At 33.5% G+C, this 18,080-nt stretch overlaps 1 protein-coding gene across 1 annotated transcript; it reads right to left on the bottom strand.

Annotated features, from left to right (window-relative positions):
- Positions 1-14,910: 14,910 nt before the first annotated feature.
- LOC25502663 (zinc finger protein 1) lies at positions 14,911-15,804 on the bottom strand. Its single transcript, XM_013590213.1, has one exon. The coding sequence runs from the start codon at positions 15,802-15,804 to the stop codon at positions 14,911-14,913; it is 894 nt and encodes a 297-aa protein (XP_013445667.1).
- Between the last annotated feature and the right edge of the window lie 2,276 nt (positions 15,805-18,080).

Raw genomic sequence — 18,080 nt, 5'->3', positions numbered from 1 at the left:
GTAACTGAAACATAAACTTAAGTTGGTGTTCCTAACATTATACATGAGTATTTGTTTTAGCAACAATGAAGCCAATACTCAAATACCCAACCATCTCCCCCTTTGGCAAATTTTTGACTAAAAATTGAGGTCATACAGACAAGGTAGAGAGATACCACACAGTCATACCTTATTTCATTTTAACACAAGAACTCATCTTGAAAGAAAGTAACAAACTTTAACATTATTTCAAAATAACATCTTCCAAACTAATGCATAATTGGACATGTTCGAACATCATCCAGAACATCAGAGAGACATATGCAGCAGCAGAATAGAGATAGAACCCAGCCTCACAGAAAAACCCAGGAGGCAGAAATAAACTCCCACAAAATAAAACAGAGAGAAATAAACTCTCACAAGCAACCAACAACAGAGAAAAATAAATTCACAGAATAGGATGTCATAACATCTGGTAAGACATTGGTACACCAGAAGCACAACTCACCCACATGCATCCATATATCAATCATATAAGCTAGCATCATGACATCATCAGGCTAATAATGCTCCCACTAAACGGCAAATCAGTAGAACATACTACTCCCCCTTAATAGGTATAGGTATATATATATATACCTCCTTCCTTGGAGCTTGTAACACCCTAGTCATTATTTTATTTTATTTTGATTTGTTTAGAGTCTCGTATGTGATTTTATATGATTTTTGGTGATTTAATTGATGTGTGCATTTTATTATATAGTTTATTATAACAATAATTTAAGATAAGTGGAAATTAATATAATTTTAGAAAATAGGGAGTTAATTAGAATTTATTAAAATTAAGGGGAATTAATAGAATTGAAGGGAGTTAAGAAAGAGGTTAAGAGAGAAAGAAAAACAGTCAGAACGTTTTAACGTAAGAAACTAGCTTTTGGGAGAAAAGGGAGAAGAAGAGCAAGAACAAGAGAGTGAGCCTAGAACCGATCCTTGCTGTCTAATTTCTGCAAAACTAAGGTAAGGGTGAGACTATCTCTCAATAATCATAATTTATAATTCCTGAAATTGACCTAATTGCATAGTTTTGGAAAATAAATTGAGGGTTAGGGTTTGATGATGATTATGAAGAGAAATGGGTAATGATCATGTTAATTCTATTTGTAATATAATGTTCAGAATATAAACTTAATCTTGTTGTTGCTCTGATCGTAAACTGATTTGGAATTTATGAGTGATTGGATGAATTGATGAATTTGTGTATGATGGTGGAATAATCTGTGATTGTTGCTGTTAATGGTTGTTTTGGTGTTTCCTTAGATGCTTAGTTGTATATAGGACCTGTGAACATCTGCTGGAAAACATTTTGGGTGATTGGGGGATTAAAATTGGGTTTTTGGAGTGAGAAGAGGTCTGAAACCGTAGGTTTTGCACTGCCCAGATGATTGGTCGCTTAAGCGAAGCACCCGTCGCTTAAGCGAGCATTCAAGGTAACTGCCCAGAATGCGATTCTACCCGTTCGCTTAAGCGAACCATGAGCGAACTGGTAAGCGAAAATTAAGTTTGGTTCTGCCAAAAATTCGCTTAAGCGAATGGTAAGCGACCCCGTGATCGAAAAACCATTTTGATTCTGTCCAAAGTTCGCTCAAGCGAACCGTGAGCGACCCGTAAGCGAACTGAACCCAGACCTACTGTAAGTTGGTCGCTTAAGCGAGCTAGCCGTCGCTTAAGCGAAGTGAGTCTTAGTCAGCCTTTTCTGAACTATTACTTAGTGCATGAGGGGACTTCTTGAGCATTCTATAACTTCCTCTTTAACTAGTATAACCTTGGTGTAGGTAGCAGAAGCCTATTAGAACAAGCCGGTGATTGGATTGATTGGTATTAGTAAATGTTGGTATTGATTGTGTATGTAAATAAGTGAATACGTGTATATGTATAACATGAGGAATGTGATTGATGTATGTGCATAATTATAAATAATTGTGTATGTTCTGAATTGTCGAGTTGTGGAGTATTAAGTCATATGAAATATATGTAGTAGTTGAGTTGTATGTAGATATACACAGGTTGGGTAGTTGCATAAACATCAAGTGGGAGAGCTTCGGCTCTGGAACGCCTTGTCGTTCAAAGCGGTGGAACACTAGTTGTTCAAAGCGGTGTGGAGCGGTGAGGACTTATGTCCTGTTGAGAATGCTTTAACCATTTGACAGCGGTGTGGGTCATGGCCCTGGATTATGGTACCACATGCATACTTGCATTTATTGAGGAGTATTAGGGGGGATGTCGTATCATAAGATGAACTGCATTGTTGATTGAATTCTACTATGGATGATTGTTGTTGATTTATGAAATACTTATGCTTATTGAATAATCATTGATATTCTAAGGTGTTAGATTTTCAATTAATGTTATTTTTATTGATTGAGAATCTCACCCCTTCTGCTTGGAAATGTTGCCCTTCCTATGGGTAACTTGCAGGTGATCCTGAGTAATAGGTGGTGGCTCAAAGTGTCTAGGGCTCTGATACGTGGGATGGGATTTTATTGTTTTCTTTCATTCCTATGTATAAAATTTTGGATAATGCTGTTGTAGCCCTTTAATTGTTGGATTATTCTGGTTGAGGCTTTTTATGCCAAGATGTTTTTGGAAGTTTAAAAACAGTTGATGTTGTTGCTTAAATTCAATTATTCCGCTGCAGATTAATGATGTTATTGATGAAGGTTATTTTAAATAGTTTTATATTTCTATTTAAGAAAAATTGAAAACGAAGTGTGACATGCCCATTAGAATTATTACTCTGATGTGCGTTTATTTTATTAAATAAATTATATTTGGGAATGGGGTGTTACAGAGCTCACCCAATAGCAGGTAGGGTGTCTGCTCTGATACCAATTGAAATTCTGGCGGACTAGCTTCCTGATGTTTTATACGATGTTTCAACATCAGACACAAACATAATGTTGAGTAAGATGTTTCAACTTCGAGCTAGCAGAGAACAAACACAACAAGGAAAATATAAAGGACAAAAAATTAAAAGGCACAGAAGGTTTTTTAACCCAATTTGGTGCAACATCACCTACATCTGGGGGATACCAAGTCAGGAAGAAAATCCACTAGTGTAGTCCTTATTCTAAGTTCTCAGCAAACTCCTCGCTTACAATTCTAGACCTAGGACCTACCCGTTTTGACTTCAACCTAGGAACTCCTAGATCTGAGATCCCATCTCACTTTCCTACAATCAATCACAGCCCATGTGATCATCAGACTCAAAACACACAAAATGATGAAGTTACCTTCAAACACAAATTACCTTCAAAACACACAACCTTGATACAAGAAAGGCTCATAAATAACAAACAGTCCTAGGCTTGCATCAAAAAGATACAAGAGAAGAACACAACTCAAAACCCAAAAAACTATTCTTATATAAAGTTATGATTTTTATAAACTCAACTACAAGTCCTTCTCAGTGAAACCCTAAAAGACTAAATTCAATAACAATTAATTGGTGAATAAAACTAGGGTCTGACCCTTCCTTATATAGCCATTCAGCAGCATGGGCTTTTTCTTCATGGGCTAAACATATATTTTTATCTAATATTCTTTTCAGAAATATATTGAAACAAATATTCTTTAGAAATATATCTTTCAAAATCTCTTTTGAAAATATATTTCACAAATAAAAATCTCCATCTGAAAAATATCTTTCTTCTGGAAACACAAGTCTCTTGGACCACAAGTCACGTGAATAAAATCTTCATAGAATCTTCAGAGATCTCACGTAACAAAATAGTAACAAATATATCAACTCCTAAAAAGTATGAACATCTTTAGAAAGCTCGAAACACATCACCAAGGAATCCTAAAATATTGTCTATATTTTAGAAACAAATCACCCAGCTGATTCTGGACAAAAATATGTTACTTGGTGAACAAGAAATAAGTTGTGGTTTCCGTAAAAAGATAAAGTTCGCGAAAACCAAGCCACACAAACAGGGCACACTGAACTGTGCCAACATTTTGGAACATCATATCCAACATCCTACATGAGTATTTGTTTTATCTACTTTAGCATTATTACATGGAATATTATCTAACCTCCAATGGTCGTTTGGTTGACTGCCTGGCTATTTCTATGAATGAGTATACGGCTTGCAGGAATGAGTATACTTGGTAAGATTCTAGCTGAAAAACCTATCTCTACTTAGATTCTTCATAGCACTCTTTTTGGAATTTGGTGTAAACCTCAAGGTTTCCAATTAAATGAAATTGAGGGTAAACTGATCCAAATCAAAATGGATAAAGAGGAAGATATCCAGAGAATCCTTAAGGGTAGTCTTTGGATTATCAGAAATTGTTGGTTCGTTCTACATGGCTGGAACCGTACCCTAGACATTACTACTCTGGATTTTACCCATGTGCCTCTTTGGATTCAATTTTGGGGACTCCCTTTACATTGCAAATCCACAATCATAGGAAAAGAAATGGGAAATCAATTGGGTACTGTCTTGGATGCAGGGCTCTATGAATTTCCAGAAAATGCTAAAGTGGTGAAAGTAAAGATTCTCTTCAATCTAAATCATCCTATCAGAGCAGGTATGTATATAGGGAGTGATGATGATGGTGTTAAGTGGGTGGATTTTAGGTATGAAAACTTGCCCATGTTTTGCTTTGGATGTGGCCTTGTTGGTCACAATCAAGAGAAATGCAGAAACCCCCCCATCAAATTTGAAGGTGGAACCAATCCTAGGGGAGCATGGCTCAGATCTAGAACCTATGGAAGAAGACTCATAGAGAAGAAGGAAAAAGACTTCAGTAGCAATCCTCTCAGATCCATAAGTGGAGGATCTTTCAGTCCCATCCCCAAAGGCTTACTAAATCAGATGGCAGCAATGAAGATAAGCAGAAATGGCACCCCTAATTCAGGACAGACACAACATCAACCTAACACTCCCACCCCATCATCTCAGAAGTTTGACACACCCACAACTACTACTCAGCTAATCATACATAAGGCTCAAGGAGGCTCAACTTCAGCAAGTCTCTCCTTAAAGAGAAAGCAGGCAACAACTAAAACTATGGAAAATCACTTGGTCAAGGACATCTCACAGGAATTTAAAATGGCAGGTCTCAAGGATGAGGCCAGCCACCAACAATGAAAGCCATCTCTTGGAACTGCAGGGGGCTTGGGAACCCTACTGCAGTTAGAGCTCTAAAAAAGCTCCTTAAAACAACTTGTCCAGATTTAGTTTTTTTTATGGAAACTAGGCTTACTCACAAAGACAAAAAAGCTAAGTCAACTTTAGTACTTGGTCCTCTTAATCACTTGTTCATTGTAGATTGTAATATTTCCAATGGTAAAAGATCTGGGGGATTAGCTCTCATATGGAATGATGTAATCAATGTTGACATTATTCAATCCAATAAAAACATAATTGATATGTATATTACTGCTTGTAATACTAATGTATCTTGGTATGCTACTGGCATTTATGGTTTTCCTTATTATTCCCAAAAATATCTCACCTGTCAAATTATTGAAAATCTCTCTCAAACTAGAGATAATTCTAAATGGATTCTTTTTGGGGACTTTAACCTCATTCTTAACAGCTCTGAGAAATTAGGTGGGAATAATATAGACCATAATCACACCAACATGTTTAATGAAACTTTAAACAAATGTGACTTAAGGGACTTGGGTTTTTTTGGCACTAAATTCACCTGGGCCAATAATCACAATGATGAGACTCATATTAAAGAAAGGCTTGATAGGTTTTGTGCAAATTCTAATTGGATTTTATCTTTCCCCAGATATACCAACAAACATCTTTTGAGATATACATCAGATCATTGCCCCATCATGTTAGAATTTTATGAAGCAAGTGAATGTATCAACTACAACAGACACAAAAAGCATCAAAGATTTGAGCAATTATGGGCCCAAGACCAGGAGTGCAAACATATTGTCCATCAGACTTGGAACACCACTCTAGGAGACAGTCCTACTAAACTCCAAAGGACTCTTCACCAGATGTTCAATTGGGGTCAATCCAAATTTGGAGATATCCCCATCAAAATCAAAGACACCCAGGCCTACCTGAATAGGCTCAAAATTGACATTCCTACTAAAGATAGTCAGCTACAAATCAAAGCCATTGAGAACAAATTAGATGATCTCCTCAAACAGGAAGAACAATGGTGGGCACAGAGAGCAAAAGTTCATTGGCTTAAAGATGGAGACCTAAACACCAAGTATTTTCACCATAAGGCTAGCCAAAGGAAAAGGAAGAATTATATTCACTCTATCCAAGATGAATCAGGAGGATTTTGGCAGGATAGTGATCACCTTCATTCTATTTTCTCTAACCATTTCATGAAAATTTTTGATAGCTCTGATCATAATATTTATATGGATGTTTTTAATGTAGTATAATTTCCTAAATACAGAGTTTACAGCTCAAGAAGTTCTAGAAGCTGTCAGAAACCTTATAGCTAATTCAGCTCCAGGTCCTGATGGCTTAACAGCTCTTTTCTATCAAAAATATTGGGAAATTATAGGCCCTGACATCATAGATTACACTCTCAACATCCTTAATAATAATGGTTCTCCTATATCTATTAATCAAACCTATATCAGTCTTATTCCTAAAATTAACTCTCCTAAAATTCCCTCAGATTACAGACCTATTAGCTTGTGTAATGTTGTTTTAAAAATCATTACAAAAACTATAGCTAATAGGATAAAACAAATCCTTCCCAACATTGTTTATGAAAACCAAAGTGCCTTTCTATCTGGTAGACTTATTACTGACAACTCTTTAATTGTGTTTGAAACGTTTCATTACCTTAAAAAACCAAGAAAAAATAACAATGGTTTTGTTGGTATTAAGTTAGATATTTCTAAGGCTTATGATAGTTTAGAATGGAACTTTATAGAGCATACTTTACTATACATGGGTTTTCCTAGTACTCTTGTTAAAACTATTATGAGTTGTATCAGAACAGTGTCTTTTTCTGTTTTAATCAATGGTCAGCCAACTGATCTCTTTCAGCCTAAAAGGGGAATTAGACAAGGGGACCCTTTATCCCCTTATCTTTTTATCCTTTATGCTGAAGTCCTCTCGGGGCTTATCAATAAAATTCAACAAAATGGAATTTTACATGGTATCTCTATAGCCACCAATGCTCCTGCTATTTCTCATCTTCTTTATGCTGATGACAGCATCCTTTTTTGTAGGGCAAAACCTGAAGAAGCCACTGCTATTATGAAAATTCTTAAAACTTATCAGAATGCATCTGGCCAACAAGTCAATATGGATAAATCTGAGATGATTTTTAGTCCTAACATATCTATGGATTACAAAAAAAGCTTCCAAGATATTCTTCCTATCAAAATCAATGATAACATCAACAAATATCTGGGCATGCCTACTCATTTTGGCAGATCCAAGGAACAAGATTTTAACTTCCTCATGGATAGAATTTGGAAAAAGTTGAAGGGCTGGAAAGAGAAAAGTCTCTCTTTTGAAGGAAGAGGGGTACTTATTAGAGTTGTTGCTCAAGCTATTCCTACCTATATTATGAGTTGCTTCCTCCTTCCTAAGAGCATTTGTGACAGAATTGAAAGGGCAATATGTTCATTTTGGTGGGGCAGTAATGAAACTAAGAGGAAAATCCACTGGATTAAGAAAGACCATCTTTTTAAATTCAAACATGATGGAGGTATGGGATTTAGAAATCTTAGAGACTTCAATCTTGCCATGTTAGCTAAACAGGTTTGGAGGCTTCATACCCAACCCCAATCCCTCATTGCTAGATGCTACAAAGCCAGATACTATCCTAATTCTGATGTTCTCCAAGTTTCCCAAGGCTATAACCCTAGTTATGCTTGGAGAAGTATTTCTCAATCTATATGGATCATTAATAAGGGAAGCTGTAAGAGAATTGGGAATGGTTACAACACTAAAATTTGGGAAGATAATTGGATTCCTTATCATTCTAATTTCAAGGTACTATCTCCCAAACTGGACACAACCAACATCAATCTTGTCAAAGACCTCATTCAAGACAATGGTACAGAGTGGAATACTGATATCTTACAGGCTAATTTTATTCCTTATGAACAAGATCTTATCAAGCAAATCCCCCTCATTAACCATAACAATTCTGATGAGTTAATGTGGATGAAAGATACAGATGGTTTATACACTGTCAAAAGTGGCTATCAAGCCATTCAGAGTTGGAAACAGAATGACCAAGACAGACCAACTACCAGCAACACCAGTCCAAAGATCTGGAAAAAATTATGGGCTCTCCAAACCATCCCTAGACACAAGATGCTAATGTGGAGGATTATTAACAATGCCTTACCTATCAATAGCAAAATGGATAAACAAGGAATCAGTGTGTCCCCTCTTTGTCCCAGATGCAATGAGAAAATTGAAACATTAGAACATGTTTTTGTGACATGTTCAAAAATCACCAGAACATGGTTTGGATCCCAACTCAACTTGAAGATTCTGGATCACCAAATCACCAATCTCATAGACTAGATCGTTTTTTGTATACTTAACCACAAAGAGGAAACTCTGATTCAACTAGCCTCGATCCTATATTATATTTGGTTTGCTCGCAACTTAAGCTTATTTGAAGATAAAATCTTACCTGAAGAAGTGATTATTGAAAGAGCTGCTCATAGCATCCTGGACTTCAGAAATGCGAATAATCTTCTCCTGTTGGAAAATCTTTACTCTCCTCCATCCAATCACGCCCCGAGTCATCAACATCCCCACTGGTCCAAACCTCCTGAAAACATGCTCAAGGCGAACTGTGATGCAAATCTCCAAACTCAGGGTCGTTGGGGTTTGGGAGCGATTATTAGGAACGATTCTGGTCTTGTTATGGCTGCAGCTACTTGGAGTTTAGTTGAATATGATGACCCTCTTATGGCAGAGGCTTTTGCTCTTCTTACTACTATGAGACTGGCGATTGATTGTGGTTTTCGCAAGATTATTTTTGAAGGAGATAATGAAAGGGTGATTCTTATGGCAAGAAATGGAAAGCTTCATAATAAGACTTATCTGGGTAGTATTATCCAGGAAATCCAGGCGCTCCAACGTGCTTTTGACATTTGTAATTTTAAATTTAGCCATAGATCTAGTAATAAGGTTGCCCATAAGCTGGCCCAAATGGCCCACTCAGACCAAAACCATATCTGGTTAGAGGAGGTGCCTAACACTATTTTGGATGTTTACTTTCATGATTTAGTCCATTAATAAATTTCTCTTTTATTCAAAAAAAAAAAAAATTACAAAAAGATACAAACATACGCTAGATGAGCTATCAGATTTTTTTTTTTTGTTAAGTAGCCTAGTGGCTAGAACTCACACAATTAAATTGTGGAGAATTGGAGTGTCCAGGGTTCGAACTCCGGCCCCTGCATATAATATGCAATATCCCTACCAACTGAGCTAAGCTCACGGAGATGAGCTATCAGATTTAAATAACGCGTAATATTTAATTATTTCCTTAAAACCTCCCACGCAATTGATATATAAAATCACAAGTTAATAAATTGAGCTAAAATTTTGGCGCAATTTACTCTTCTCCCTCCTAAACATAATGTTTTTAACAACACTAACCGCACCATGCATCTTCATTTTTGTTTTTGAAAGAACACCATGCCTCTTCATATATACACACTCTTAATTGTTTCTCCATCTTAAATTGAGGTTTTTTTTTTCTTCATCCAATAGAAGTGTACTTGCATGCATCAACTGGGAAAATGCTTTTTCTAATTAAAAAGTATCTATCTTACTTGAAAGAGAACAAATGGCGAAATCATATTAATAACCAAAATAAAGGGAACAATAATATAATGTAAGCCACTTGAAAGCAAGGAACAGACCAAGAGCTTGCAGTGCTACTTACATGTTAGATATTGGAGAATGGAAATGGCGGCAACAAACAAGAAACCAAAGACGTATAAAACATAATCCGGTAATTATTTAGAGAAGAGACAATAAATTGAGTGCTACTTAGGAGAGAGTAGTGTAAATTGTGCCTAAATTGCAGCACAAATTATTATTAACTTGTGATTTTGTATATCAATTACATGGAAGGTTTTAAAAAAATAATTAAATCTTATGCGTTATTCAAATTTAATGGCTGATATAGATAGTTCTCGTTTCTCATATAAGATATTGATTCTCACCGGATATGCTCCATATATATATATATAACAAATTAAGCAATGTCCCGTGAGCATAGCTCAGTTGGTAGGACAATGCATTATTATATGCAGGGGGCCGGGGTTCGAACCTCGGACACCCGACTTATTCATCTTATACGGTGAATTCTAGCCACTAGGCTACCTGACTGGAAAAAAAAATAAAGCAATTAATATGAATAAGAAAAAATTATAACAACATTTACAAGATTAAAAATAAGAATGGATTTGTTTAATATATAATATTATAACAACAACAATAGAGTAGCAATCAAATTAACAATAACATTGCCATAAGGAAACAAAATATGAAAACTTGTTTAAAGGTAGAGTGATAAATCAAGCTCAGATGATCCAGAATCGGAAGGTTTTTCTTCAATGTTAGACTTCGATAGATCACGAATACCATCTTTGGTAGATGTAGGAGCCACAATAATTTTCTTTTCTATGTTTGAGTTTAAACTTGTTTTAATATTTGTAGAAGAAACTCCCAATTTTAAAATAGCACCAATTTTATTATTATTTGAATCATTGACTCGGTTTTAACCCAAGTGACCTATAATCTTAAGGTCAAAAAAGAGTAGGATTAAAGTAAGATTTCTTTAAACCTAAAGTACCATCATCATATCTTTGTTTGCGTTGCTTTTCTAAAGTATGTTCCGTCTTATGAGCGTTCTGGTGTCCTCCCAACGATTGTGAAGTAGAATAGTGTCTCTTACACAAAAAAGCATGAAAAGGATCTTGAATCTAAATTCTCCTCTTTATTGATGTTCTCATCTTTTCCTTGATTGTTGGCATTAGGAAAACAAGACGATGAACCAATTCGAATAGGGCCAAAAAAAATTGTACTCTTGCAACTTTGACATGAGAACTGAACCGTCTTTAGATAGCTTCATGAAATCAATAGGTTTGTCGGGTTTTGAGTGTACAACCAAGGTTTTTAAAATTTAATTTCTCCGATAAAAATACTTTACACAACGGACATAACTGGAAATTTCATAAAAGGTCTAGAAAAGTTGGAGGAACTTAAAATGATTTAAATATTACATCAAAATACTATATATGAATGTAAACAAAGTTTTAAAAAAAATAAGTAAATCCAAATACAATTGGAGATTCTAACTCTAGACACTGTGATCCGACTCCGATTAACTTCAAACAGCTTATACCTGCAAAGTAAACAACGGAATGGGATGAGACACTCCAGTCTCAGTGAGTTCCTAGATTCGGGATAAAACTTAGCAAGCTACTTTGAAAACATATATCACAATATAATATATGATACAATACTTTTACTTTATTATGAAACTGCCCTTGGTAAATCAACATAAACTTATTCCATAACAAACATACTTTGTTTTTAACTAACTAACGTGAACACACTTTCCTGCGTCTGCCGAAACACTCGGGTGTGGGTTACCCAATGTGATTCTTTCTGCCGATGGAGTATGCTATAAAAGCTTTGCAAGTGGCGCCACACTGCCTGCCTACACTGTAACGGACACCTAAGACTTTCCTCTGTGCTCGGAGGAAAGATCCTTAGCTTACTAATCTGCCCCATATTAACTAGACACTACCTAGTTGCACAAGTTACAAATAGTAATCTTAATAACTATCTCTTACTACTACTATTAATTACTACCTCCGTTCCTTTTTAATCGTCATTTTTTGACATTTTACATAAACCAATACAATCAATAAATATTACTACTTTTGATACAATACGTCATACTTTTACTATAATAACCTTATTTATTTAATATCTCATTTTATATATTTATCTCTCCACAATAAATAACTAAGGGTAATATTGATAAACAACATTTAATGTTGCAATAAACTTTGAAAGTGACGGTTAAATTGAAACAAATTTTTTTCTTTCAAAAATGACACTTAAAAAAGAACGGAGGGAGTAGTAATAATCATATATAGTGTCAATAACCAATATAAGGTTCACACTGTATACTTCTCTTAAAATGTATGGCTAATTTCATAATGAACACAACATCAAAATTACCATTGTTCAATTGACCAATATGTCTTTTACATTAACATGTTTTCTACATGAATGTCCCAATTAATGAACAAATCTCTTTTGACATAGTTTCATACAGAAACGTGTCTAGCTACAAGGATTTTCTCATATTGCTATGCTATATTCATTTCAAATGTAAAATATAGATTATCATCAGACCAATTTTGCATACCTTACAACTTACAAATTATCTAATTTCGGTTCTTCAATACTAATAATTACTATTCACTTTTTTCAAGTAACCAAATGATACCAACAGTGGCTAGTTCAAACTTTAACAGCTATAACCACATTTTCACACATCTTTAATTTAAGCCATTAACAAAACTCATCATGCAACAATTATCAATCTATATAATAACATGCATGCATTATGAGTTTTGATTCATATATTAAAACCCCCAAAAATCCAATTATTCAAACCCTTGATCCCAAAAATAATGAGGAATGAGGGAAAGGAACCCACCTGGATTTAATGATGTTACTTCAACGTCTAATTTTCTTCCATTACTCCTCGCTTTCTCAATTTCATCTTCTTATTCAATTCCTTGGAACCCTAACTTTTTAACCTTATATTTTCTACTGATTTTTATAGCTCTCTCACTCTTTCTATGGGTCAAACTCTTTAATTAATGGAATGGGTAAATGCATTGGAGTGTTGATTTAGCTTGCATGTGGAATTTGATCAACAAAGAGAAGGAATGGTTTTTCTCCTTGTGTATGGCTGATGCGTGAGAGAAGAAGGGAATGGTAAGTAAGAAAATTCCTATTTTCTTGGCCTGTTAATCCTTATGGAAAAGTCTACGGTGAAGTCATGAGAATGACTTTTTTGGTGAAGTTAACACTATAACATAAAAAATGTAATGAGTAACACCCAACTGTTTGTGCAATGACATCAAAAGTTCAGTCCTCATAGTATCATCAACTCATTAGATTAACAATACTACAATTAATCTAATTTTATCTTACCTAGTTATAAGTGTAACACCGCATAAAGTGTAACACTTAAGACAATCACATAATATCATCAACTCTGCTTGCATGTTAAAGATTCCGACAATAAAATAGTACCTGTAAGTCCAAGATGTTGCAAGCATTACTAGATGAATTACTATTGATCATTAATCAGAAATCAACAATTTAAAAATGAATCAAACATTAAGATCAAAATTAACTTTTTCAAAAAATCAATTTCCTGACTACACCATAAAAGCTCTAGCTAAAGTATGAGCAACCATGTTCGCTTGTCTCCTAACAAAGTTCACCTTGAAGTTGGAATGTAAAGATAACGGATAACTAATACTAGAAACAATAGCATAGAATTCTGAATCACCATGGCCCGGAGACGATAGAGCTTGCACTAGAGTTGATGAGTCGGACTCGAAGACAACTCAGTCTCATCTGTTAGCATCAACAAAGTGAATGGCCTCAAGTAAGGCTACTGCCTCACCCTCCAAAACTGTCATATTTTTCCGCTGTCATTTCGTTTGAACCCGAATAAATTGCCCACGGGAGTCTCTAACATAACACGCAAAAGATGTAATATAGTTACGGTCATGGAACGCGGCGTCCACATCGCACTTCAACCACGTCTCGTTCGGTTTCTCCCAAACTTGCACTCTATTATGCCTGTGTTGCACAACCTGTGGTGAATAATGTTTATGAACCTCTTGCCATTGTTGTCATGCATTTAGTGTTTTTCTCCCAATCGTTGAAGTGTGATGAGCATCATTCCAAATGACATTATTACGTGCAGCCCAAATTTGGTAAAGAAGTTAAGCCACATGACCGGTGAACAGAGAAGCTTATATAAAATGAGTTTTAATTTAAAAATAATTGAGGCAACGCAAATATTTTAGTCTAAAAAAAACAAGAATTCATGCAAATATCTTTATGAATAAGCAAAGAGATATCTGATGCATATTTTATTATATGAATTATAATTACAATAGTTAAATATTGAAAGTTGAATTTTGTCAAAAAAAAAAAAAGTATTGAAAGTTGAATCGATGTATGGAACTATAAACTGATTCAAACAATAAACTATAATATGTAATGCGTGTCGTTAATTACTGAAATCTTCCATATTGAATGAGAGTGGTGTTAATACATCATCGTTTTGATACACTAAAATTTTCAAACATGATTTCAAACCGAGAGGCAAAATAGGTAACTTGGAAACAATTACGGATGTACTTTTAATCTTCTTCATCAATGAAGGATATGTTTATATTTTCTTAAACACGGTTTGGCTTCATACCTTGAAACATTTTAATCAATTAAGGCTTTAAAAGTTGCACATGTTTGGTCTGCGTGACCCCTAATCTTAAGTTCAAACCTTAAACACTTTACTTGACAAAAAATTAAAAATTGCACAAGTCCAAGTATTATGTAAACTGAAGGTATAAAAATAGGCCGCACATTTTTTTTTTGGTGGTGGGCGGGATTCAAACCACGGACCTTGCATATATTATGCATTGTCCATACCGACTGAGCTAAGCTCACGAGGACAAAAGGCTGCACATTCGATCCTCGGTAAAAGTTGCTCACATGACAATATTACATTCAACATTAATAATAATTCAAATTTTGTATTTTAGAATAATAATAATAGATTAGCAATCAAATTAACAATAACATTGACATAAGGAAACAAAATATGAAAACTTGTTTAAAGCTTGAGTGATAAATCTAGCTCAGATGATCCAGAATCGGAAGGTTCTTCTTCATTGTTAGACTTTGATAGATCATGAATACCATCTTTGGGAGAAGTGGGAAGCACAATAATTTGCTTTTCCATGTTTGAGTTTGAACTTGTAGCAATATTTGTAGAAGAATCTCCCAATTTTAAAATAGCACCAATTTTATTATTATTTGTACCATCTTCGATTCTTGAAGTAGTTGCACCGCCAATACCTAGGTTTCCAAACCCTCTATTACTACCCCCCATATTTCTCAATGACACGAGAGAAGGATTTAAGATATCTTGCAACAAAGCACTATGGCTGTACCCAAAACTGTGTGGGGTAATCTTAGGGCTAAAATAATGTGGTTTTTGAATCATTGACTCGGTTCTAATCCCGATTGACCTATAATCATAAGGTCGAAAAAGAGTAGAGTTAAAGTAAGATTGCCCTAAACCTAAAACACCATCATCATACCTTTGTTTCCGTTGCTTTTCTAAAGTACGTTCCGCCTTATGAGCGTTCTGGTGTCCTCCCAACGCTTGAGAAGTAGAAAATTGCCTCTTACAAAAGGAGCATGAAAAGGATCTTGAATCTGAATTCTTCTCTTCATTGATGTTCTCATCTTTTCCTTGATTGTTGTCGGTAGGAAAACAAGACGATGAACCAATTCGAATAGGGCCAAAAAAATTGTGCTCTTTCACCTTTGACACGGGAACTGAATCTTCTTTTGATAGCTTCATAAAATCAATAGGTTTGTCGGGTTTTGAGTTTGAGGATTGAATCTGCTCAATCTCCTTCATGTTCGTCACTTTTTTTGAGTGGGTAGAATCACCTCGATCTCGTGAAGTGGAAGAGATGCTAGAGGATTCAGATGCCATGGTAAAAATTAGGGATAGCAAACTAAATCTTATGTTGGACTAATGTCGGATAGGTTGTGGTTTTTTATTTGGTGAATTGAGAAGCTTATATAAGAAGAGTTTTTTTATTAGAAAAGTAATTGAGTCAACGCAAATATTTTAGTCTAAAATAAAAATATATAAAAAAAAAAAAAAACAAGAGTTAATGCAATTATCTTTTTGAATAAGGAAAGAGATATCTGATGCATATTTTACTTTTCTATTTGAATTAATTACAATAATTACAATAGCTAAGTATTGAAAGTTGAATTATGTCGTCTTGTGCGACGTTGTTTGATTTCCCGTCTTCGTGCGGTGTTCATTTGATTCATATTGAAAGATCGATTGTTCAATCAAAGATTTGGACGTCAACGTTGCAGATCCGGAGGCAATGGATATTTCGGTAACTTTAATTTCATCATATATTTTTGTAGGCATTATGTCGTTATATGCTATTAACTTAGATGTTGTGAGTTTGTTCGCAGATTTATCTTTTACTTTTTTAGTGGTGTTGAATGATGTAATCTCTCGATTTGAATGAATGATTATCATTTTGTTTTTGTAAAAAAAAAAAAAAATGAAAGTTGAAACGATGTATGACATGTATGCACTGCTTGATTTGTGCCTAAATATCATTGTCTTCCTAAACTGATTAATACATCATCGTTTTGATGTACTAAAATTGCAAACATGATTTCAAATCGAGAAGCAAAATAAGTAACTTGGAAACAATTACGGATGTAATTTTAATCTGCTTCATCAATTAATGATATGTTTATATTTTCTTAATCACGGTTTGGCTTCATGCGTTGAAACATGTTAATCAATTAAGGCTTATAAATTTACATGTTCGGTCTCATGACCCCTGATCTTAAATTTAAGCCTCAAACACCTCATTTGACAAAAAAATAAAAAATTACACAAGGCCAAATATTATGCAAAGTGAAGGTATAAACGATCCTCGGAAAAAGTTGCTCACATGACAATATTACATTCAACTTCAATAATAATTTAAATTTTGAATTTTAGAATAATTTTAAAAATAACCAATTCAAAATGAATAACTATATTAAATTAAAAAAATGCAGAAACATTCAAAATTATAATTATTATTTATTACATATCCATGAATAGAATTTATTTATTTTTTATTATGATATAATTTTGTAACATTTTTAAAACATATTATAATCTTCATAAATAGACATTTTTTTTATATAATTTGATAAGCTATATTTTTTTATAAAAATTAACAATTTTGAAATGAATTTAATTTGAAAGAAAACAAAAGGTTGGTATATATCTATATCTTAATCATACAAATGAAAGTTAAAACAAAGACCTCACATTGATCCTCAACAAAAGTTGCTTACGTCGTAGAATTACATTCAACTTCAATAATAATTTAAAATTTGAATTTCACAATAATTTTAAAAATAACTAATTTAAAATTATAAAGAAAGAATAAAAATAAAAATTATAAATATAATTTATTACATATCCATAAATAGATATTTTTCATTTTTTTAAAATTATGTAATATCTATTTTTTGGTGATATAATTCTGTAACAATATTTTCAAAACATATTATATGTTTCATAAAGTAGATATGTGAATTTATTTTTTGAAATTATATGATGATTTATTTTATTGAAATTCAGAATAATATAAAAAAAATATAAATTGTTTAAATGAATTTAAAAAATTAAAATTTCCATCACTTTCAAAAATAAATTTAAAGTTTTAGTCAATCGAAGCAACAATTAAAATTAATGACAATATTTAAAACTGATTAAATTTTCAATTAATATTTTAAAATCAGATTTTCGTAATTAATGACAATAATTAAATGCATTCTGTAATTTCAAATTTCAAATAGTAATTTAATGAATCCTTAAAAAAAGTCAAAATTTGTAACAAAAAAAGTAAAATTAATGAAATGAAGTCCTCTAAAAAACTAATATCTCCGTCCCATATCATTTGACCCACTCTATCACGTATGTCAATGCATAATATTGAACTTAAATATCTTTAATAATTTATTAGAAAAAATTATGAAAATTTGATATTTTAAAAATATTTATCGAGATGAATCCAACAAAATCTTATATGTTATATTTTGTCTTTATATATTTGTAGAAAAATACGATCAAAACATTTTTTTAAAGAAGTAGAAAAATTCGATCAAAACATGTATTGTGCACAAAACACATTTTTAAATTAGGTATGTTAAAATGGAACAGAATGAGTAATAACT

Source organism: Medicago truncatula, chromosome 8, assembly GCF_003473485.1.
Source record: "Medicago truncatula cultivar Jemalong A17 chromosome 8, MtrunA17r5.0-ANR, whole genome shotgun sequence".
NCBI classification, from domain to species: domain Eukaryota; kingdom Viridiplantae; phylum Streptophyta; class Magnoliopsida; order Fabales; family Fabaceae; genus Medicago; species Medicago truncatula.
This window is presented reverse-complemented; position numbering and strand designations above follow the sequence as displayed.

Coding starts and splice junctions, on each gene's coding strand:
- LOC25502663 (XM_013590213.1), bottom strand. CDS start 15,804: ATGGCATCTGAATCCTCTAGCATCTCTTCCACTTCACGAGATCGAGGT.